Source organism: Balaenoptera musculus, chromosome 15, assembly GCF_009873245.2.
Source record: "Balaenoptera musculus isolate JJ_BM4_2016_0621 chromosome 15, mBalMus1.pri.v3, whole genome shotgun sequence".
NCBI lineage: Eukaryota > Metazoa > Chordata > Mammalia > Artiodactyla > Balaenopteridae > Balaenoptera > Balaenoptera musculus.
Genome location: NC_045799.1, coordinates 10247421 through 10271649, shown reverse-complemented (window position 1 = coordinate 10271649; position 24229 = coordinate 10247421). Strand labels below are relative to the sequence as shown.

The window sequence follows — 24229 nt, the reverse complement described above, 5'->3', positions numbered from 1 at the left end:
CCTTTCTAAAAAATCAATTTGCCCTCTCAACAGGTGATAGGAGCCTCTGCCATCAGAGTGGTCCAAAAAATCGTCCAACAAAACAAAACACAAGTTCTCTTCAAACAATTTAAGTTTCAAAGCTGAGTAATCCGACGCGGGCAAGTTTCCAACCTACGCCCCCGCGGGACACAGAGAGCCAGGGAGCTACTTGGCTGGGGCCGGGGGCCTGAATTAAGAAAGATTTACCAGCTGAAAAATTCCAAAACCCTGTGTCATGTGGAGGAACCTTCCAAAACATTGGATCCCACCCAGGCGCAGCGAGTCGCTCAAAGCCATGGCAACCCGGTTTCCGCTGCCACATCACTTTTATTTTTGTGTCCTTAGATTTTTTCCTGTTTTGCAATGTTTTGCTGGGACCCCCGACTCCGCCTGAGGCCTGGGTGGCCGGGCGCCAGGGTTACCAGCTGAAGGTCAGGAAACAGCCTGGACTTCCCGGCGTGACCTTCGCCTAGAAGGTTACACATTTTTAAAATTTCACAGAATATATAAAGGCTTTTCAGCAATTATTGAAAATGGTAAATAGTAAAGATGCTGATCGTTCTGCTGGGTTCCTCTTTGTCCTCTTGGATGTGACTAGAGAGATTCCTTGGGGATTGATGATAAATGTTGCCTGGGATTCCAGCTCTGTTACCTGCTGTGAGCTGACCTGGGGCCCATGGCTTGACCTCTGTGAGCCTCAATTGTCTCATCTGTAAAATGGGGGTAATGCGCCTGCCTCTCAGGGCCAGTGTGACTATTAAAGGAGAGGACACATTCATTCAACAATATGTATAAGAACCTACTAAGTGCCAGGGGCTGTTCTAGACGCTGCACATACAGCAGCAAACACCAAGTCCCCGTCCTCAAGGAAGTCTGACGTGGGAGACATCAGAGACAAGATAATTCCAGTAGAGCTAAGTACTACTGGGAAGACAGGGCAGGGCAATGGGACAGAGAGGGACAGGGCTGTGGCGGAGGTTGAACAACTTCAGAGCAGTTGGTCAAGAAGGGGCTCCTTAAGAAAGTCACCCTGAGCTGAGACTTGTAGGAGCAGGAGGCCACAACCCATGAGGAAACAGCAAAAGCAAAGGTCCTGTGACAGAAAGGAGTGTGGGGTGTTTGAGGACAGAATGAAGACGGTGTAGCTACAGCCAAAGGAGCAAGAGGGCAAGTCAAAAAAGCTGAAATCAGAGAGACGGGCAAGGGCCAGCACATACGGGCTCTTGGAAGTCATGCAAATGATTAAAAATGGTAATAAAAACAATATAATAATCATTATTATTACTGCTGCTATAAATAAGATGCCATTTTCCAAAACACCGAGCTTTTCTAACTTAAGAAACACCACGCTACCCCTCTCCTACTGTTTTTCCACCGTCCTCCAATTTGTCATCCTGCTGGAGTGGAAACTGCCAATTCCATTTCAGTCGACGGCTATAAAAAGAACTTTGGAGCTGGTGGTGCCGATGAGCCAACATGGGGGCTAAGATTAGCCCAGGAGGCTGTCCACCTTTCCTTAATGTGAGAACCAGCTGGGGTTCCCCTTCCTTGGAAAACTTCAACTGTTCCACTCCGCCCCACCTCGCAGCGGCCCTGCTGGCCAAAATGTCCATGGAGATGGGAACGGGGCTGCGTTTTGGAAAAAAGAAGTTGAGCAACAGGGATTCCCCCTGCAGAAGGCAGTCCTGGGCTGGGAGGCAAGTTCTTGGGGTCAAAAGAGCAGGACTGGCTCCCTGCAAACACAAGGCAATTCCCCCCTCTGTCTGTCAGAGCCACCCGGACCCAGACAGCCCACCAGAGAAGCCCACCACTTCTCTGAGGGCCCAGGGACACCTCAGACACCCCGGCTTGTCTGTTGGCATCGATCCAGGAACCGTATTCACCCCAGGTTCTTTTACATTAGACACGCCACAGTCCTAAACGGACCTACCTGGCCTCAGTGACTTGCTGCAGAATTCAAGAGTCTATCTCACCACAAAATGGTTCAAGTCAGTGGCTCAGAGAAGCTAAAGGATCTTCAGACAAATTAACCTGGTTCTGAGCTTTTTCAAAGTAGAAAAGCTGAATGATCAAGGATACAGATGCTAGAGCCAGGCTTCCTAGGGGCCAACCCAGCACTGCTATTTACCAGCTGTGTGATCTTCGGTAAGTTATTTAACCTCTCTGTGTTCAGTTTCTCATCAGAAAATAGCTATCTTGTACGGCTGCCATGAGGAATCAGATTGTTAATACATATAAAGTGCTTAGAACAAGGCCTGGCACATAGTTTATTATTACTTATTCTTGTTTTTCAATGTCTCTTGGTTCCATGAGATAAAATCGTACCCATCCTTGTCCTTCCACAGCCAAGATATAATGATGATGATGATAATAATAATAAAAGCTGACATTTAATGAGCATCTATAATGTGCCAAGCTCTATGCAAAGAGCCTAATCTGTATCATCTCATTTAATCTTCTTGTCTCTCAAGTGAAGTAAATCATCTGTATTTTACAAAAGAGGAAATATTGGCTCAGAGAGGTGACAGGACTTACCCACGATGACAAAGCTACCAAATGCAGATCATGGGTTCGAACCCAGGCCGTCTGACCTCAGAGCTATGCTGGTAACCACTGCAGCTTACAGCCTCCCAAAGTCTGCCTGCCAGGCCCGCACTGGGGCAGTGTGGGTCCAGTAAACGATGTCTATGGCCTAAGCAATGAGAATTCTGGAGAAACCGTAAAAATAACAACGAACACTCCACAAGCACGCCCGATGTGCTGAGTGCCCACCGCTTGCTTATGCATTTAACTCTGGGAGGGAAAGACTGTTATTAACTCGCTCACTGGAATCTGAGGTCCAGGGAAACTGAACAACAGAACGATGCTGTATTATCTGCAGGTGGGTCCCCTAACCTCTCCAGGCTTAGCCACCTGCCTCCCGCGGTGTCCAGTTAGATGAGACAAGATGCAGAAAGCAGCAGGCAAAGGGCCCGCCCACAGACAGCGTTCAATCAGAGAAAACTATTATCATTCCTCTTCTTATTAACATGCAATTTTTCAAAGTTGAAACAGACTCTGGGTTTTCCTCCCTTCAAGAGGTAAACTGAAATTTCTTCTGAAACCAAGAGAAGGAAAGCTAGAGAGTAAATGCCTTCCATCCATCCAGCCAGCCAGCCAGCCAGCCAGCAAATACCTATTGGAGGCGCTTGAGTAGCCTCACAAGTAGCCTCACAAGCTCCCTAGACAGTTTAAAGCTGTCTGGCTCCTAACTCCACAAGGAACTTGGTAGCACCTGGCCTCCAAGCCATCCCTGCACACTTCCAGCAGCCCCTCAAGGAGACTGCCAACCTGGACACAGAGAACAAGATGTCAGTATATCACTAGCATTTCCCCTCTGCCAATAAGGTGCCTTGAAGCCATACACTTCTTGTGAAAGTCAGCAGAAGGCCAGCAGGATGATTTCCTGGTCCTGGAGATCCATCAGGTAATGTTTACTCGACCATTTACATTTCATGCCACTCTCCTGCTCAAGAACCCACCATGACTCCCTATTACCTTACTCATGTGCAGACTAAACCAAAGCCGTGTCTCTACCTGGCATCAGGAGACCTCTCTGCTCTGGGCTTCGCCTGCTCCTCAAAGCACTTCCTGGTGATAACCAGCCTCTACTCCAGCCACACAGGTTTGCTGTCTGTCTCATGAGAGCCTAGTAACTTCTTGCCACGAGACTGCTGTTCCACCGCCTGACAAAGTCTCCTCCAAACTGTATCAAGACGCTTAAAAATGTGCATGCCCCTTGAATCCACTACACCACATGTAAGCCTCAACCCTAGGAAATAACAGTAACAAACAGCATTAGCTAATACATATCAAGCACTTACTATATACAGTTGGCCCTCCGAATCCACAGGTTCCACATCCATGGATTCAACCAACCACAGATAAAAATATTCCCAAAAAAAAATTCCAGAAAGTTCCAAAAAGCAAAACTTGAATTTGCCATTCACTATTTACATAGCATTTACCTGGTATTAGGTCTTATAAGTAATCTAGAGTGATTTAAAGTATATGAGAGGATGTGCATAGGTTCTATGCAAATACTACACCACTGTATACAAAGGACTTGAGCATTTGCAGAGTTTGGTATCTACGGGGATCCTGGCACCAATCTCTTGCAGATACTGAGGGACAACTGTACCAAGCATTTATGAACTCTTAATCGTGTGACCGCCCTATGAGGTAGAACTGCCACCATTCTCTTTATACAGAGAAGGAAACTGTTGCCCAGAGAGGTTAAGTAACTTGCCCAAGGTCCCCCAGCTAGAAAGTAGTAGACCTGGGCTTTGAACACAAGCAGACTGGCTGGAGAACATGAGTCCTTACCTAGCTGACCAAAGGAATGTAGAGGATGTTCATCACTGAGTTACTTACAATAGCACAGAGTTGGAAGCAGCCTAATATCCAATAAAGGGAGAATGGTTAAATAAAGTACTGGACAACCATATGACAGATGCAATGCACCCTCTTACACATCTGCGTTCCTCTCCCCTCACGGCACCACCATAGCCCCTCAAACCCGCAGGGACTGACCACGTGCCTTCTGAACCACTCAGACCCACCTGGTTGTCTCCCCACTGCCACAGCCTTACTTAATGCCCGTTTTTGTTTTTGGCAATGGCTTCATCAAACCTCTTTAAAACCATCTGCCTTCTATCATGCTTCCAAAGTGTAAGGAAGCAGTTGTCACACCCTAGTCACAGGGCCAGCCCGTCCCAAGAGGAGGCTTTGTGTGAATTGGGAAGAAGCACCCCTTCTCCAAGATACTCCGCTTCCTCCCATCAGAAGTTTAGTAACACACAGCTCCAGGATGCATCCAGTTTGAATGGCAGCCCCCAGAGGAGGTGCCCTCATGCAGCGCAAAATCCCCACAAGTGGACAACCTGCCTGTGATAGTCTGTGGCTCATCCTCAGGGCAGTAAACAAACAGACAAACACCCCTTTGAATTAACTGGAAATCATGTCATAGGAAGAAAAAAAAGCTTGGCCTAGCAACCGTAACTATCAAATAAATTATATAACCTGACATTTTCCCTACTTTTGTTCACTGTCTTTCTACCATGTCTTCATTGGTAATCACATTAACAGACAGTCCATATAAGAAAGAATACCCAGGTCCAATAAACAGAAACATTAAACCTCTCATAGCAAAGGAGTGCCAAGTCAAAAAAGTACCAATTCAGCAAATATTTTTTTTAATTAAAAAACACGGCACTTCTGGGATGGGGTGAAACCATCACTGACACAGTATTGGTGGAAGTTTCCAATTTGTATATTTCTGGAAGGTAATTTGAATTCTAGAAGCAATAGGTATTTAAAGCTCTCGAAATGACTATCCAAAATTGCACTCTGGAATAAACCCTAAATAAACAAAAAAGATACACATGGAGATTCATGTATAAGAAAATTAATCAATCCTACAAGTATAACAAGATTAACTGCAGTACTATTTATAATAAAAATATAAGCAGCCAATATTTGTTGACTTACAATATACCTGGTACCATTATAATTACCTGACATGTATTAACTCATTTAACCCTCGTGACAACCCTATGGGGTTATAACTCTTGCTATTATCATTCTATACATAAAGAAATGGAGGCACAGAAAGGTCAGGTAATTTGCCTAAGATCACAGAGCAAGCAAGTAGCAAAGGCAGGATTTGAACCCAGGATATCCAGGGCCAGAGCATGCACAATTAATCATTGTGTTGCTAGCCCTCCCTTCTTGATAATAGTAAAAAACTGAAAAGAATGTCTCCTGATGTGAAAATATAATTTTTTTTAAAAAGTTAGGGGTGGGCAAAACTTTATCATCCAAAAAAACAAGCCAGGATGAGTTAAAATACATTATAACACACTCATGCCATGGTGAACCGTGTCGATATCAAGATCACTGGAGACAAGGGAAATTTCTCATGGTAAGGAGAGCAGGATAGGAAACTCTACACAATGGGATCTATCCCCCAAATCAATGCCACTGGAAAGAAAAAGATGGTCACTTTTGTATGGCACTCAGAAGGCCCCCTGACCTGTGGTCTTCTCGGTAAACACGACTTTGGACTCGGCCGTGAAGTTCTGTCCCGTGAGAATCATCTGCTGGCCCCCGTAGACCAGGCAGCTGTCGATGTCTTGTCTTTCCACCATGGGCAGCTCATGGGCGGATCGCTGGGCTGCGGGCGAGAGAAAAAGAAGACACTGTGATGACAGGAGACGCCCATGCAGAGTCGTCCAGTGATTTCACGGGAACGGGACACAATGCACTCTGCCCACCTTTGTCACTTGTTGTCATTGCAAACGTGGAAGCCTCACCCCTGGCAACCAGTGACTATGCAAATGTTATGTTCTTGTCAAAATGCCCCAAGTAATTTGGGCTAATTTTCTCCTAACAACACGTTTCATTTTCATGAATCAAGAGACAGATGCCTGTTCTCCTTTTAGGGAGGAAAGGAGAGTAAGAATTTGATTTTTTTTTTTTCATAAAAGGATGGGCAAATCAACTTTTTTGTAAGAGATTTCCTTTGCTAGAATGTACTCTCTTCTCCTGCACTTGATGTCAGCAACACACGAAGGGCTCACGGTTTTAAACTTTAGGACCTGATTCCTAAAGGTTTAGATGCCTTGGCCTTGGAATTCGTTTGCCATCCTGAACATGATTTGCCCCCATCACTTCTCTGACCACACTTCCTAGAACTCCCCCTTGCTCACTCTGCTCCAGTCACACTTCTAGAATGTTCTCACCATCTCTCAAACATACATAGCATGCTCCTATCTTTCAATGTCTGCCCTTTCAAGTCCTTCTCTCTGGAAGGTTCTTCCCTGATTACCCGCATGGCTGCCTTCCTCACTTCTTGCAGGTTTCTCCTCAGATGTCACCTCCTCAGAGCAGCTTCCTTACCCCTACCCTTCCACTCTCCCCCTCAGAGTTAAAACAGCAGTACCCACCCTCTCTCCATCTGTCTGGCTGTGTCTCTCCCTCTTTCCCCTTTATCCTGCTTTATCCTGCTTAATCATTTCCAAAGAACTTTCCACTTTCAGACACACTACATGTAGCTTTATTGGTTCATTTGTCTTTCGTCTCTTCCCCGCGAGAACGTGAGCCCAGGAGGGAGGAGCGTTGCTTTGTGCATGCTGTGAGCCCAGGGCTGGGGACAGTTCCTAGGACTTAGCAGGGGATGCCTGAGATGGATGGATGCAAGTATTGATAGATGGAAGGAAGGGAGGAAGGGAGGAAAGAAAGAGAGAGAGAGGGAGGGAGGGAGGAAGGGTTGATGGATGGATGGATGGAGATACGTATGGATACAGATGTGTCTCAATATATCTTGACACACATATATATCTCGATATCTCTACATATCTGCACCTATATCTTCATCTGTATCTACAATGAGGAATGGCACAGGTTGAGTGTTTACCCACAATGACGTACTTGAATGCTCATAGTAACCTTCTAAGGAAAGAAGTACTAAAATTATTCACCTTTGGGGAGCAAACTAAAGCCTAGGAGAAGTCAGATGTGGTGACGCTTAGATTTGACCCTTCCAGAACTGGTTTGTCCAGCTCCAGAGCCCCATCTCCTAGCCTCTCCAGCCAACCAGTTCTTCTGAAGGTGGGCTGCAGGAAAGAATGAAGACCCTCTCCAGATGCCTTTCCTGGGCAGGGTGAGAAATGGGTCCCATCCAGCATGAGGGACCATCTCCTCGGCCTCGCCTTGGCAGCGTGGGCCGAAGAGGCCGGCCCTCCCTGGGTGAGTCAGCCTGAGCTCCTGGCGTTCCTCCCAGAGCCCAAGAACTGGGCAGAGGGCCAGCCCTTTCCGTGCCAGGGGCCTGCGGACCTCCCCATCCGGGAGCCGGGGACGCAGCCACGTGAGGCCCGAGGCGCAAACCTAACCCTGTCCTCCTGGCTGGCCTGGGCCTCCAGGTCCAGCATCCCCTCCCTTCGGCCCCGGAGCCACGTTGAAACCAGTCCCTTCAGGAGCAGCCATACACTTGGTGACATTTAAGGAGTCTGCTGTGGACCAGACGCTCCCAGACACTTTACAGTGAAAATGCAGCCGGATGACTCTCAGTGATGCCCCTGCCGGTATCTTCCCATCCCAGGCTCAGCCCAGGCTCTCTGTTCCCAGGGCCCCACCAGCCAGCGCGGTTCTAAGGGGCTGCCAGTTAAGAGTACGTCTTAAAAAGGCCTCTCTGCAGAAGCTGCTAATTTCTCCCACGTGGGCCAGGTTATTAAGCCTTTCTTTCAATAGAGGAGTTTTGTATGACTTCCTAATTGAGCTGCCACCAAAGGGGATTTATTAGCAGTGAAAGCAGCAGTCACACCGCCTAGAAGAGCAGGTCCTGGCTTTTGAGATCTGCCTTTGATGCGTTTGGGGGGCCAGTGGGGGCTTTTGGTCCCAGGGATGGGTGGGGAGGCGGCAAGAGCCATCCCTCCCATTTTGCAGGTGGAAAGCCTGAGTCATGGCTCCTGGGCAAGCCGGCCAAGGGCTCTCACAGCCAGCGAGGCCGGGGACTGGACGTGGCCGTGAGCGCTCGGCAGTGGGCGGGAGGCCGGGCCGGACGGCTGCTCCGTGAATCACTGTGCATTGCTGTGAACACAACTCGGCTATTTCCTGAAGCAAACTCATTGCTTCTCCCTCCACAGCCTCACAGTTTCAAGCAACTAACTGATTCTCCCTTTGCCAAATCTGCATTTCCTGCTCCTTCTCCTTACTGAAGGAAAACTATCTTTTCTAATGAAAATTTAAAGAGTCCAGTCCGGCTTCCTGTAAGCTTTTATCTGGACTCCAGTCTTGCAACGCAAAGTGTGGGCCGAGCACATCAGCATCAAGGGAAGGGGGGAGCGGTATTATTAGAGGTGCAGAACCTCGTGCCCCACCCCAGACCTATTGAACCCACATCTGCAGCTTAACAAGGAATCCAGGTGATTCTTATGAGCTATCAAGTCTGAGAAGAACTGCTTAGTGCTGGCTACACATTAGAATCAGCTGGGGAGTTGAAACAATAATGACCCCCCTTGCCCTAATTCTACCATTTTACAGACAGAAAGACAGAAGCTCAGAACTCGGCTTCATGGAGAGGCAGCTCCTGCCTGGGTGAGGCTGTCGTGTTGGAGGGTCCTCAGTTCCAGCTCAAGTCCCCACCAGGTGATCCCTGCACAGGGCTTCCCAGCTCTAAACCTCACTTTTCCCATCTGAAAAATGGGGCTGTTAGCAGACCCATCTCACAGGCTGTTGTGAGGGTTAAATGGGAGAATTCACAGAAAGTGTACTTGGCTCAATAAATACCGGCCAGTATGGCGAACAACACGAAGAGCTGTAGCTCCTTGAGCAGCTGCCCTGTGCTCAGCGCCGGGAACCACTGTTGTCTTGTCTTAGCTATTTCACCAAATAAGTACGGACCGTGTCCACGTGTTTACACACAGTACTGCTCTCTTCACTGCTGTTCTTGGTGGATCCTGACCCAAAACCCAGGTTTCTTGGCCCTGAATCCCAGCATTTTTCAAAGCGAGCTTCCCAGGTCACCTGCAGCCGAATCACCTGGTTGGGGGAGGCGTTTAATAAAAATGTAGCTCCGCAGGCCACACCCCCAACCCCCGGCCCCAGAATCTCCTAGAGGAGACTGGACATTTGCATTTAAACAATCTTTCCAGGTGACTTGTTACACACATTCTGTTTGAGAGCCAGGTCTCACACTTAAGAGGCCACCTGAGGACAAGGAGACCTCCTCCAGGGGAGGCCCCCCGCATCCTCAGAGAGCCCAGAGGCAAAGCAAATGAATCCAATTAGCCTCTGAAAGAGGAACTGAAGACAGGCAAACAGCAACCAAAACTACCCTCCTGGGGTCCACTTCCTTCTCTCTGATGCAGCCCCTAACACCTAGGGCTACTAACTGGGGTGACACGGTCCAGGACCTATGGGAGAGCTCTCCACAAGCCCACTGGGCCCCCCAGGCCTGAACCACCACCCGCAGCCGTCCCCACCGAGTCCCATTCGGCTCTTCAACCATTGGAGATTCCAGACCCTCCAAACCCCAAGCCCTGCAGTGTTCTAACCAAACGGGGCCGCCAGCTTAAAGCCAAGCCCATGGCCCAGGTCTCACCTGTGGGTGGAGGCTAGACCCTCAGCTCTGGCTTAAGCATCAAGGTGGCCCTCGAAGCCAGGAGACTTCCTCAGGCTTCCCTCCTGCCCCTGGATTCTGGCACGTGATAAAGTGGCTTGGGGCTCCTATGTTTTATGAGCTCTGAATCAACAGGGCGCTGTTGGTTTAGCCAGTTTGCGTGTTTACTTTCACTAGCAACAGTGGCTGATTGGGAGCACAGCCGGAGGTAAAGGCTCAGAGAGGGAAATTCACACCAGGCGGGGGTCCTCCAGGTCAGCCTGGACAGGGGACTGTCTGCAATTTGCCCTGTCACAGGGCTGCCTGGCCAAGAATGACGATCTACCCAAGAACCTCAGGAGAGAGGCGGGAGAAGCTGGTCAGGTAAATTTGGTTGTGCAGAGTGGGTGGGTTCTGCTAATAACAGCAAATAATTACAGCTGCCATAGAGAGTGCCTTGGATTCCAGCACTTTTTATATATGTTTTTGTTTATATTATAAAGCACACACATGAAGAAGCAATTTACGGTCATGTGTCAAAGTAAGGATGCTGCCACGTGAAAGCCTGAGTTCGAAGCCCAGCTTGGTGACATCCAAGCTTTGGGACCTTGGGCAAGTCATTTAATCTCTCTGTGCCTCTGTTTTCTCATCTATAAAATGGGACTCATCATAGGGCCAACCTCAGAGAGCGGTTTGCAGATTAAATGAGCTAATGCACAGGAAGTGTGTGGCACCTCATCAGGGCTCAATGAATGTCTGCTATGTTTATTTTTATTGCTAAACTTCATGAGACCACAAGCAGGAATGATTCCCATTTTGGAGGTGAGGGCGCTGAGTCTCCCAAAGGAGAAGTCACATGCCTGAGCGCTCACAGCTATGTAAGGCGGACAGGCAGAACTTGAATCCAGACTGTGGGATTCCCCTACCCAGAGGGACCCCTTTTTAGTAAAATGGAGAAGGACCCACTGGGAAAGCCGCCAGCCAGCCCGGACCAGGAGGAGCGCCCCCTTCAGTCTCACTCTGGCCCAAGCACTGACCACCCCCCGATCCCAGCTGCTGTCAACCCTTCCTGTCTGTACATCAGGCCCTGTCCTTGGCTGTAAGCCTGGCCCGGCTGAGCCGGGCCTGGCCCAGAACATGGTGCTGACTCAGGCCTCGCCTGGGAAGGGCCGGGAGCAGGGCCGGCAGACTGGCCCCTCAGGCTCCCTCAGACCCCGCCTTGGCCACTGATGGGTCTCCCCTGGGAAGCGGGAGGCTGGGACAGAGGAACCCAATTCTCCCTGAGTATGGGGTTCACCTCTGGGAGGGACCTGTCAGCATTCACGGCACGGGACTGGGGGGCGGTGTCTGCAAATGCAGGGGGTCCGCAGTGCGTGAGACCACCTGCCAGTTCTGACCTCAGGGGGTCTCGGCTTCCTCATACGGAAAAAGGAGCACAAACACCGGCCCTGAAAGACTGGTACCTCTCGTCCAACCCCCACAGTGCTGGGTCCATAGGTGGGGCTCTTATTCTTCTCCATTCCAATATATTAACAAGGAGCCCCCGCAGAATATTCCCACATATCTCCAGTAACCAAGACCCTTCCAGGGGACTCCACGAATCTCCATTTGACTAATGAGCTCCCTGGTCACTGGGGGACCCAGGCAGCCCAGACAGAGAGAAGGACATGGGTTTTAACCCCCAGCTCTTGCCCCTTCCCTTGCCAGCCACGTGACTCGCAAATCAGCCCTTCTGAACCTCAGCCCGCTAGATATAAGCTCAGAGTCTTTGAGTCTTCCCAGGCTACGATGAGGGTAGGAAAAAGTTAATAGACGTGACAGTTGGGGGCAGATGGCACTTGGCAGCTCTTCAATAAAGGGGAGTTTTGCCTCCCCAGCCCCGCCAAACTAGCTCAGTAAAAGGCCATAATCGCAGGGTCAGGTAACCATATCAATCAGTGGAGAAGCCACCCCAATCCTGGGCTCCCCAAAAACCCAGCTTTCCTGTAATCGCCACCCAGCCAACCCACAGCACCAGACAGGTAATCATCTAAGCTCCTCTAAGCAGCAGGGCGTGCGGCTTGCTGCCAGCTCACCTGAAACAATTAGTGTTTGTTAAACTCCCACACCTACTGCTGCCTGGGCTGTGGGCTCTCAGCAGTGACAGAGTGGCAACCAGAGGTATGTAACGTCTGCTCTGCAGAGCTACAGGGAGGGCTGCAAGTGGGAAAGTATGAGACATACCAGAAGAGAGGCACTGGGGTTATTCTACTGTACTGAGATAGGTACGAGAAAACTGAGGCACAGCCTGCTAGGTAACTTCCCCGGGACTAAGCAGCTAGTAAGTGGCAGAGGCAGGATGTGAACCCAGACCCACAGTCCTAACCATCACCCTGACCCTGCTTCTTCCCATCATGTTGGTTTTCTGATGTTTCTGAATGTGGTCCCTTAGTCATTGCTTAAAAGCCACCTTAGAGAGCCGGGGCGGACAAAGGCCTGGCCTACCTGCCCTCTGCCCAGTGCCCAAATTTCACCCAAGATTTACTGCTACAGGGTCTCAGGGGAGACAATCCATTGCAGAGTGGTGGGAGGGCGCCCACAGTTCCCTAAGGGTCGCTGAGCTGGTCTCCAGTTTATATGAGATGACATCACCCTTTGGGCCCAAATTAATCTGTCACTCGTGATGTAGCTCAACCTTGGTGTCCTGGGATCCAGCAGGACATAGTCGTCACAGTTGGCTTGGCCCCTTACTAGCTGTGTGACCATAGGCAATTAGTTTAACCTCTCTGTGCTTCAGTTTTCCCATCTATAAAATTGGAACAGATGCTGAGTTCCTGGTGTCCTCACAATGATTTAGCAGCAACAGAGAAAGTGCTCGACATACAGTAGGTGACTGATAATAGTTCCTTGTCCTTTACCTCTTCCCCCCCCATGTCCCCCTCATGTCCTTCCTTCCTTCATTTGGTCTTCAAGTATTTATTAGCATCTACTATGTGCCAGGCACTGTGCTAAACAAGTTTTAAAATATAAATCACATCATGCCAGTCCCTTATGTAGAACTCAAGGCTTCCCCTTTCACCTAGAATAAAATCCAAAGTCCCCTGCTTCCTCTCAGACCTCACCTCCTACACCTCTCCCTACCCCTGTCACTGCACACAGCCTCCCCGGCTGCCTTTCTGTTCCCTGACGATGCCAAGCTTATCCCTGCCTTAGGGCTTTGCACCTGCTCTCCCCTCCAGCTGGGCCATGCTCCCCCATCACTCAGGTCCAGGTTAACACGCCATCTCTTCAGAGAGGTCTTCCCTGATCAGAATGACTAAGGTTGCCGCCCCCCCACCCCCAAGTCACCAACACATGATCCTTGTTATTTTCGTCATGACAGTTAGCTCTGTTTGAAATGATGTCTCTGCCTGCTTGTTGACTGTGGGTTTTCCCCACTAGAATGTGACCTCCATGATGGCCACGACTTTGGTTTGTTCACTGCTGGATCCCCAGTTCCTAGTACTATATAATGCACTCCAAATATATTTTTAATTAAAAGAATAATGTTAAGGGGCCTATAAGAATTATGTGGGTCGTTTTGGCTTCTGGAAGGAGCAGATGGGCAAGAGAGCATCTCTGATTTATGAAGCAAAGCAAAATCAATTTGCCTGTCTGATCTCACTAATTCTAAGGATTTCCATAAAGCACTGCTGTGTGATCACCCATCTTCCACATCAGACTTAGGAGAGTGAAGTGGAGGATTAAAGGGGAGGTGGTGAGGGAGGGAACAGTCTTCGGTTGTCTAAGCTCTCGCTTTCAGAAAAAGGCATGTGAAACAACTGAATTTCCATATGGAAAACAATGGAACTGGACCCTATCTCACACCATACACAAAAATTAACCTGATATGGTTTGTATCCCTAAACCTAAAAGCCAGAATCAAAAAGCTTCTAGAAGAAAACAGAAGAGAAGATGTCTGCTATCTTCAGATAGGCAGAGATTTCTTGGGAGAATATAGTGAGTAATAATCCCCAAAGAAAAGAAAATAATAAATTAGACTTCATCAAAATAAAATATTGATGCTCTTAATAAGACACAATTGAGAAAATAAATAGGCAAGCCACAGACTGGGGGAAAATATTCATAATACATAAATCTGACAACAGGTTCATACCCAATGCAAAAAGAACTACTGTATATTAACAATAAAAATATGAGTAACCCAATAAAAAATGGGCAAAAGCTCTGAACAAACACTTCACCAAAGAAGACACAGGATAGCCAATAAGCACACAGATTAGGGTTCAGCATCATTAGTCTTTAGGGAAATGCAAATTATGGGTTATGCACAATGAGATACCATTTTACTCACTGTAATGGCTACAATTAGAAAGACTGACAAAGCCAAATATTAGTGAGCAAGTAGAATTCTCAGACACTCTTGTACAGAGTGTAAAACGATTTGGAAAATACATAAATTGGAACATACTTTTTTTTTTTACCCCGTGACCCAGCAATTCCATTGCTGCGTATTTACCCAAAAGAAATGAAAGCATCTGTCCACGAAGGCCTTGAAGGGGAACGTTCATAGCAGCCTTATTCATGATCCCCAAACCCCAGAAACAACCCAAATGTCTATCAGTGGTAAATAAACAATCGTTATATTCATACAATTGAATACTGTTCAGCAATTAAAAAAAAAAGAATGAACCACCAAATCACGCAATAACAGTGATGGATCTCCAAAACATCATGCTAAGTAAAACAAACCAGACACAAAAGAGTCCATACTGTACTATTCCATTACATGAAGTTCTAGAATGGGGAAAGCTCATCTATGGTTATAGAAATCCGAACAGTGGTTGCCTGTGTATGGGGCTGGGGAGGGGGCATTGGCTGAGGGGTAGGAGGAAACTTTCAGGAGCGAAAGAAAACGCCCTGTATCTTGTTTTGAGTGGTGGTCACACTGGTGTATACAATTGTCAAAACCACTGAACAGAAGATTTACGGTCTGTGCAGTTTAGTGTATCTTAATTATACCTTGGTAAAACACATTTATGTCATGAAAAGGCAGAGACTGAAAACACCATGTGAGAAAAGCCATTTTCTAGTCCACACCTCATACCCATGCCCCCAATTCCTGCAAAACGAGCAAAGTGAATTTACACTCTGTGCTCTGAGGGGGCAGGGCTGGAAATTGCTTTAGGTGTTTCCTGAAATGTGATGAACAGAGAGGCCCCTTTGCAGGGCAAGGAGAAAACCCAAGGAAAGTTCTCACGGGAGAAGACATCTGCCCCTGGGGACACATCCACTCTGTCTCATGGCTGCCTCTCTCTCCTGCTGGCGGCCTGGGGACACTTGTTTTCACACTTTCATTTTTTTCAACAAACATTCTAGAGACAGTTGCTATGTGCCAGGCCCTGGCTAACACCCACTGGTCCCTAACCTTACCTAAGAGAGACTGATAAGTAAACTGGGTGTCAGTGCACAGAGAGGGGACCCCGTACCCTGTGGGTTTAGGGCAAGCTTCCTCCTCGAGGGGCCATCTAAACAGGGGCCTTGGATAAGGAGGGGTTAACTAAGCAACTGAAGGGTGTAGGCACCCCACCCCACCCCCCCCCCCGACAGTAGGTCTCTAAATTTGCCGCATGTCAGAATCACTAGGCACCTCTGAAAGTCTCCGGGTTCAGGCCTCAACGCAGACCAACTAAATCAGAGTTTCTGGGGTGGGATTCAGGCATCATATTTTTTCTTAGAAGTCCCCAGGTGATTCCAACATGCAGCTAAGATTGTTCTGGATGGAGGTGACAGCATAGGCAAAAGCCTAGGAGCCTGAGGAAGATGCCAGTGGATTTGGGAATTGAGGAGCAGAGAGAAGACTGAAGCCGAGAAATGTAGCTGAGGAGGTGTAGTGGGTTGAACTGAGCCCCCATCCAGACTTCCTGCCCACCCAGAACCTCAGAATGTGACCTCATTTGGAAACAGGGTCTTCAATGATGTGAATAAGGATGAAGATGAAATCATCCTGGATTGGGGGGTCCTAAACCCCATGAGAGTGTCCTTAGGAGAGACAAAAAAGGGCACACAGAGAAGGCCACGTGAAGATGGAGGTAGAGATTGGAGTGACGTGTCCACAAGCCAAGGCATGCTGGTGATCGCCGGCCACCACCGGAGGAGAGGGGCCTGGAACACACTCTCCCTCAGAGCCTCCAAGAAGGAACCAGTCCTGATGACACCTTGATTTCGGGCTTCTGGCTTTCAGATCTGTGGGAGAATCAATTTCTGTTGCTGGCAGGCTCCCAGGTGGTGGTAATTGGCTTCGCCAGCCCTGGGAACTCGCAAAAGAGGGAAGCAAGGGCTCCACCACCACAAGGGAACTTGGAGTTGAAGCTGAGCTCTGAGGAGCCCAGGGGGTAAGGAGAACTGTCCCATTTCAAGGGTCCCAGACGAGGAAAGGCCGCCCACAGCGGTGACCGTGTGTAGGGTCTCTGTGGGGCAAGACAAGGGTGTTCCCTTCTGACCTCTTCCACGTTCTCCTACAAGCGGGAGGAGGGTGGGGCAGCCTCCAGAGCTTGGGAGACCAGAGAAGGTTCGAAAGAGTCTCTGCTGAGAATAGGGGAGGGAACTCAAAGGACCTCCCTGGCAACACTGAAGATCCGCTGGAAATAGAAAACTAGAAACACGGGGTGTCCCTCTGTGCACAGGTGCGATTTGACCTTGGGCACACTGGCCTATAAATATATAGAACAAATCTGCCTTTCTAGCAAGTAACTCCACTTTCCAAAGAGTGGCCTCCAGTAGCTTGTTCAAGACTTTTCTACTAGATTCTGAGAACTCTCCCTTGATCCCTGAGACGTCACATAAAAGACATCTCCAAAGTAAATAAGTTAGCCTTGCAAATAAGCACCAGCCCACGGAGTGTTTTTCTTACCAACCTACCTTCCCCAAGGGGTGTACATGAAGTCAATTAGTCAACAAATATTTACTGTACACATACTGTGTTGATACATGTCACAGACTAATTTGTCAACAAATACTGAATACCTCCCTAAGGATCAAACAGACAGTAATTCAATTAGTCCATAAATATTTATGGAACTGCCAGGCACTGATCCAGGAAAACAGAACAAAGAAGGAGATCAAAATGACAGAAGGCTCTGCCTTCCCTCTGTGAGAGGGAAAGTGGCCCATCGGTAGCTCCACTTGATATTGCCAGAAAGGTTGGTGTTGTAGAAACCAAAAGAAGCTATTTCACAGAACTAGAAAGTTGGAGACTCTGCCTCTGCTACCTACCGAGTAAAAATGAGTAAATCACCTTAACAAGAAATCAGCTTACCAAGGAAAGTCTCAGTTTCCTTATCTGTCAAAGCACAGTAGTTGAATCAGCCAAACACTTTTTCATACGAATAGGAAAACCAAAAACCAAAAACTGCTACGTTCAGAGTTCAAACAACTTTTAACACCCTGAGGATCTTGCTGGAGGTGCATGCTGCCAGTGATGATCGTTGAAGTCTCAGACTGACAGGAGACAGGATGACCTGAAGGGCCCAAAGATGGAGAGGAACAGGAGCTCCTACAAATGGTCCCTCCTGAGGCCTCCTGATCCCCACCTTGCTACAAACCACAGCCCCATCCTGGAGACTGAGTCATTTGCCAGAAAGGCAAGACCTTATCTTCTCAAAATCCCCCAAATCACTGAGGAAGAGCCTGAGTTTCCTTCCCCAAATGTCCTGAGATGTTCAAAACCAAGACCAGGGTGGGGCAGTCACCACGACTAGCACTTGGGGGGCAGGGGTGGGGTCTGCTGGGCAGAGGAGGGGAATTCCTCCTCTGTTTCTGCGACGATGTTTTTCAAACACTTGTTTTCCCTTGTTGTCTGCTGTTGGGTCTTCCTCCTCTAACTTCAGAGCACAAACTCACCACCACATTCAGCCTGATCCCCATCCTGACTCACCAGCCTGGAAGAGATCACAGGCCTCCTTCATCCTTTTCCAAAGACCAATCAAGACCAAGTTCTGGCTTCTCTACCAAAGAGGGTCCACCCTCTCCTCTTGCTGGCTGAAGCCCAGTCTTCCTCAATGCTTTCTGCATAAAATATTCATACTTGCCCTTTCCTCATTAGTGTCTGATTAAGACTACCTCTGAAGAATCCAAGCCACGTGCAGTTCTCAGCTGACCTACAGAGGATTTCGACTTTGTTGTCGCTTTTTTAAAAATCAGGAGATTATTGGTTTATCTTAAAAAAAAAATCAGATTTGGCCACACTGAGTCGACACTCCCTCATAGAAACACTGGCTGGATTTGGGTAACAGCAACCCATTTAGGTGGGGAACGTGCCACCCTGGCCCCCAGTCTCTACCACTGCTACCCACCCAACCCACTCCACTTATGTCCACGACCTCCCCGGTCTCTGCAGGCAGCTGATTTTGTGACATCTAATTATGGTAAAATGTCCAGTAAAAAGGGGAAAAAAAAAACCCTGAAACATAACTGAATATGGAACATTATTGTAAGAGCACAAAAATATTAGAAGAACGAGACTTTTTAAAACTAATAAAAACAGCTTTTGTTTCTGGAACAATGCTTACTTCTTTCTTTATGCTTTTAAAAATGACTTCTAAACTCTCAAAAGCTGAGCAGACAATAAGCTTTGTCACATCTAACTACAAAATCCAACAACAAACTTGCCCAAAGTACCTAAGAATGATCTCAAAGTGATTTCTTCTTTTGAAGCCTAATGGAGCTGGGCCAGGTCTCTGCTCAGAGACCTTCCAAACAGCAGATCTTGGCCACTCTGTACTGGATTCTGAAAATCTTCTGCATGTTTGTGTGGGTTAGCTTACACCAGACTGTAAGCTCACTAAGGACAGAGAAAACATCTTGCTCATCTGCAGGCCCCCAGCACAGCACCAGACACTGAGCAGATTCTCAGTAAACACCCTGGGATGGGCTAAGGGTGATGGGGACGTGTGGCTCCTGCATGCCAAAGCTCCTACTCAAATCCCAGCCCTGCTGAGACAAGTTACACTACCCCTCATCTCTCTCCCTCCTCTTCTCTAAAATGGGCATCATGACACCAGCTATTGCCAAGGACTGCTGTGAGTATTTAAAGAGTACTACACACTGAGCACTTAGCCTAGTGACCAGTGGAGTCAGTGCAGTAAGCGAGAGCCACCGTGATGTTATTATTATTCTACTGAAAGAAGAGAAGAGGAAAAAGGGACTTCCCTGGTGGCACAGTGGTTAAGACTCTGCACTCCCAACGCAGGTGGCTTGGGTTCGATCCCTGGTCAGGGAACTAGATCCCACATGCATGCCGCAACTAAGAGTTCGCATGCCACAACTGAGGAGCCCGCCTGCCGCAACTAAGACCCGGCGCAACCAAACAAACAAATAAATCTAAAAAAAAAAGAGGCCACTAAGTACAGTGAACTCGCTCCAACTGCATCTACCCTTTTTGAGACCAGCACAACACTTATACATTTCAAATCTTCTAAACCAAGCTGTAGGCTACTTATCAGCCATATTATTTTTGACAGTAAACCCTCCACAAGTACATAGAAGCAGAGAGAAACTCTGAAATGTGCTCTGTCTCTCGCCCCTTTGGTCATCTTGGGCCACCGCTGACCCCTGTGGGTCACACATTCTTGCTGGGTACCTTACCCAGGCTACACTGCCCAGGGTCACATACAGTGCACTTGTCAAAAACCGACCCTGCCCAGAACCCAACTTACAGCACTCGATGGGGTTAGATGCTGTCTGCAAGGAGACGATCCTTCCGCTGGACTCTGGAATGTGCACCCGGAACACCAGCCTCACCCGCGTGTTCTTCCTCCCGATGTCCGTCTCGCCTTTCCGCAGCTCAATGTCCGCATTCCGAAGCTTCAGGATCCCCGCACAGTCAATGCTGCCGGAAAGTCAAGAACCCCACTGACAACTGACCATCTCGGGGAGCAGGAAAGGTCACCCACAAGGGGGGCGGGGGATTGCAATACACGGATAAATTTTTCAGCCAGGAATTTAAACCAAAATGGGGGTAAAACACAAAGTAATTAGCAAAATCCCCCAGTGGAAATTACCTCTCTAGGGAGATTCTGCTTGCTTACTTTTCTACTCTCAAAAGTACCTGAAAAACTCAAATACGCAACTGGGAAAAATTGATTATGGACTATGCAATAGTAAGAGTAGTAATATGGACATTAAATACCTTGAATTTGATAAATGTACCGTGGTCATGTAAGAGAGCATGCTTATTCTTAGGAAATGCATGCTTAAGCATTTAAAAGTAAAAAGGCATGATGTCTGCAACTAACTCACAACCGCTTCAGGAAAAAATAAAGAGAGGGGGAGAAAAACAGTAATAAAGCAAATGTGGAAAATGTTAACAATTGGTAAATCTGAGCAAACAGTGTAACAGGGGTTCTTTGTACAATTCTTACAGTTTTCATGTTTGAGATTATTCTCTAATAAAGTTTTTTAAACTCCAACACACGGGTGCAATGTTTCCCACATTTTACCCATATGCATATCAGCTCTGTGAGGTTACACCTATCTGCATAGTTGTTTAATAATTTTAAGTCAAATAAATTTATAAATGTAAATAAATTCAGCCTCATCCCAAGCAACATAATCCAAAGATGCATAAGTATTCTTCCTCTCAATACACATGAAAAACGTCTAGGTCTAGAACTTTTAAAATGGAAACTTTTAAAACAGAAACCTCTGTGGGTCCTTCACAAATTGGGAACCACCATCTATGGTTGCTTCCATCAACTCCATCCTTCTCCCAAATCCCTGCCACTTGGCCCCAGTCACTTCCCCATGAAGACCCACTGCCCTCAGCCCCCAGCCCTTACGTTGCCCTCATGTTGTTTTTTGGCTCCAGCGGAATCTCCAGGACTTTGGTGTTGCCCACGATCTTCTCGTAGCTGGTGGTGGTGACGGTTTTCCCCGTGATCCGGTGTACCTGGTAGAAGGCATGGGGCTTAAGGATCCGCTCGTCGGCCGTCCCAATGAAGATCTGAAGCCCCAGCGGCTTGTTTTCCATGTAGCCATGGAGCTGAGGGGGAGAAAACAAAACCAAATTATTACAGCACCATTAACATACAGGGTATGGTGGCTATAGTCCAACAAACAAAAACATCAAAGAAGCTCATGAGCAGCAGAATTGCTGCAATGTCTAGAGTCATGGAGAATTGGAAGCAACTTGCATGTCCGGCCAGAGGGGACTGCTTGGATAAATTATAGGGATCCTCTCTAAAATAGAATATTAAGCAGCCCTGAGAAAGAGTGTGATAGATCAGAATTGCATTTATGGAGAAACAGCCAGAAACTATGCTTAATTGGTGATCTGGGGTCAGGGGGTGGTAATGAGAATAGAAAATAATTGGAAGAGATAAACCAGAGCTCTTGACAATGGGTTGCCTAGAAAGAAGGAACTTTCAGTTTTTATATGACTATATTCCAATTAACAAGTTAGATTTTATGGTTTTAAAAAAGAAAGAGCAAGATAAAAGTACCGTCATCTAAACTGATAGAAAATTAAAGACTGGAAGAAAATATGTATAACATATAACACGCAAAGGATTAATACATACAATACACAAAGAATGCCTACAAGTGAATAAGTAAAGGACAAGATTCCTGGCCATCCTATTTAAAATCGAGTCCTACCCCCATGGCTGTCCCTAGCTCCTTTCCCTTCTTTTTAATCCCATAAAATATACTATATATTTTCTCAATTCCTTTTGCTTAGGTCTTTCTCCTACAACTAGACTATCACCTCATTGAGGGCAGGAATGTCTATTTATTTAACTTGCCACAGAATCCCTAGCACCTAGAATAATGCTTGGCACACAGTAGGCATTCTAGTAGTAGTAGTACATATTTGCTGAATGAATTAATAATGAATTTTCCAACAGAAAATTGGACAAGAGATTTGAACAGGCAATTCACAGAAAAACAAATGACCATTAGCATAGAAAAGATGTTCAACTTGCCTTGTAAACAGGAAAATACAAATTAAACAACTATGAGATATCATTTTTTGCCCATTAGATGGGCACCCATGTAGATATTTGATAATATCAAGTGTTTTGGAGGCTGTGAGGACACAGATACTCTCCCATAGCTGATAGGAACATAAACTGGTATAACTATTTTTGGAGTAGCAGCTATTAATATTAAAAATACATATTCCCTATGACCTAATAAATCCACTTCTCAGTATGGATCCCAGATGAAATGCTGTGCATGAAGGAGATATGCACAAAAATGTTTACGAACATGAACAGAATAATGAACAATTAGTTTCATCCATTAGGCTTATGAGTAATACATGTCCAGGCTATGAAAGACTACAACAGTTAAAAAAACAGTATGGTAGAGATCTATGAACTTCACCCGGAAGATCTAAGACATACTATTAAAAAAGAAAAGCAATTCATAAAAAAAAAATATGGATAGCAGAATACAACTTATTTTTTTTTAATGCTGAATGTTTCGATCCATTCATTTATACTCATGTAAATGCAATAGGAAAAGGTGTGGAAGGATGCGCTCCAGACTGACCACACCATGATCACTTCTAGGGATGGAGGAGGAGATCAAGGTTGAGAAGGTGATCAAAGAGGAATTTAACTTCATCCACAAAGTTATAGGCAGAAGAGCTGCCTGGAAACTTGTGGAATTTAACATTGGTTTTGAAAATTATACATAAGAAAAGAAAAAAGGATGTTGAGCTAAGAGTTAGAAGGTGGGTTCCTGTCTTGCCACTCCCCAGCTGAGAAATGCTGGGCAAATCGTGTAATCCTCTGCACCTCTGCTCCTTCCTCTGCATATTGGGCGGAAGGGGGGTTATGACAAGTGACAACTCACTGAGACCCCACCCTTCCATAGAGTTCTACAAAATTTCAGTAGGATCTCCAGTCAAATGCCCAGAACCAAAGGCTCCAGGGCAATAGATAATCACACATGGTCTAGAACTGCACTGTCCAATATAGCAAGTAATACAAAAATTTGATTGAAAGGTCAGTTTCTCAGTCACACAAGCCACACCTTTCAAGTGCTCAGTAGCCACAAATGGCTGGTGCCATAATGAACGGCACAGATACAGGACGTTTCCATCATTGAGAAAAGTTCTTTCAGACAATGCTGGTCCAGAAAGATGGTGTTCTCTTGTGCCCCTCTAAACACTGGACCAAGAGGCGAGCTAAGGGTGGAGCAGAGCCAGATGGCAACCTTCTTCAGAACCTGCCAGGCTGACACCTACAACATTTACATAAGCATCTGATACACACCCGAGAGGCACCCTGGGGCAAAGGTGGAAATGAAGTCAGTCTCTTATCTTTCTCCCCCATGCAAATTGAAGAACAGGGTACTGTTCTGGACAAAAATCAAAGGAGGAAGGGCAGCACTGAGGACAGATTCTGTTTTTGTTGTTCTTGCCTTGCATTTGGACCCAAGATAAATATCTTTCCTCACCTCCTGTCCTGGATTTATCAGGAGGTGGTAAACACGGTATCACTCAGAATCAAAGAGGAGAGTAGGTAGGATAGATAGTGACCCTAATGGTCTGAGGTTCCTTCCTCCTTCCCGGGATCTAAGAGCAGAAATTGCAGGCTGCATGCACTCAGGGTAAACAGCCACAGAACACCTGGGGATAAAATCCGTCACATCCCAGAGGAGCCCAGCCACCTCTAGTCCCCTCCCTTGATGGCACACTAGTCCAAGCCACTACTACCTCTCCCTGGAGTGACCACCACTGCTCCCTAACTGACCTCTTGCTGGTCTTTAACAGAATAGCCCTCTGATCTTTAAAAAATGCAAAGCAGACCCAGACGTCCCCCTGCTTACAACCCTCCAAAGACTTCCTGTGGCCAGAGAATAAAATCCAAACACTTGGTACCATGGTCTATGAGGCTCCCAACAGCCCAGCCTCTGTCTTCCAGCCCTTCCACCCCATTAGGCTCCTGCCAGCACCAGCCATCCTTCTGTTCCCTGAGCACACCAAGCTCTCTCCGACCTCAGGGCCTTTGCACAGCCATCTTCTCTGCTGGCATACTCTTCCACTGGTACATTTAGCTCTCAGATCTTCAGGTCTTTCCCAAA

General features: G+C 47.1%; 1 protein-coding gene across 4 annotated transcripts in view; it reads right to left on the bottom strand.

The window, feature by feature from the left end:
• Positions 1 to 24229, bottom strand: part of NFATC2 (nuclear factor of activated T cells 2) — a 157963-nt gene that overhangs the window by 57658 nt on the left and 76076 nt on the right. For all 4 annotated transcript variants that reach the window (XM_036827096.1, XM_036827095.1, XM_036827094.1 and 1 more), the window contains exons 4-6: positions 20977 to 21179; positions 19855 to 20027; positions 6095 to 6235 (exon numbers count right to left, since the gene is read on the bottom strand). In XM_036827096.1, the coding sequence (XP_036682991.1) occupies positions 6095 to 6235; positions 19855 to 20027; positions 20977 to 21179 (517 nt within the window). The remainder of the gene's footprint in view (positions 1 to 6094; positions 6236 to 19854; positions 20028 to 20976; positions 21180 to 24229) is intronic.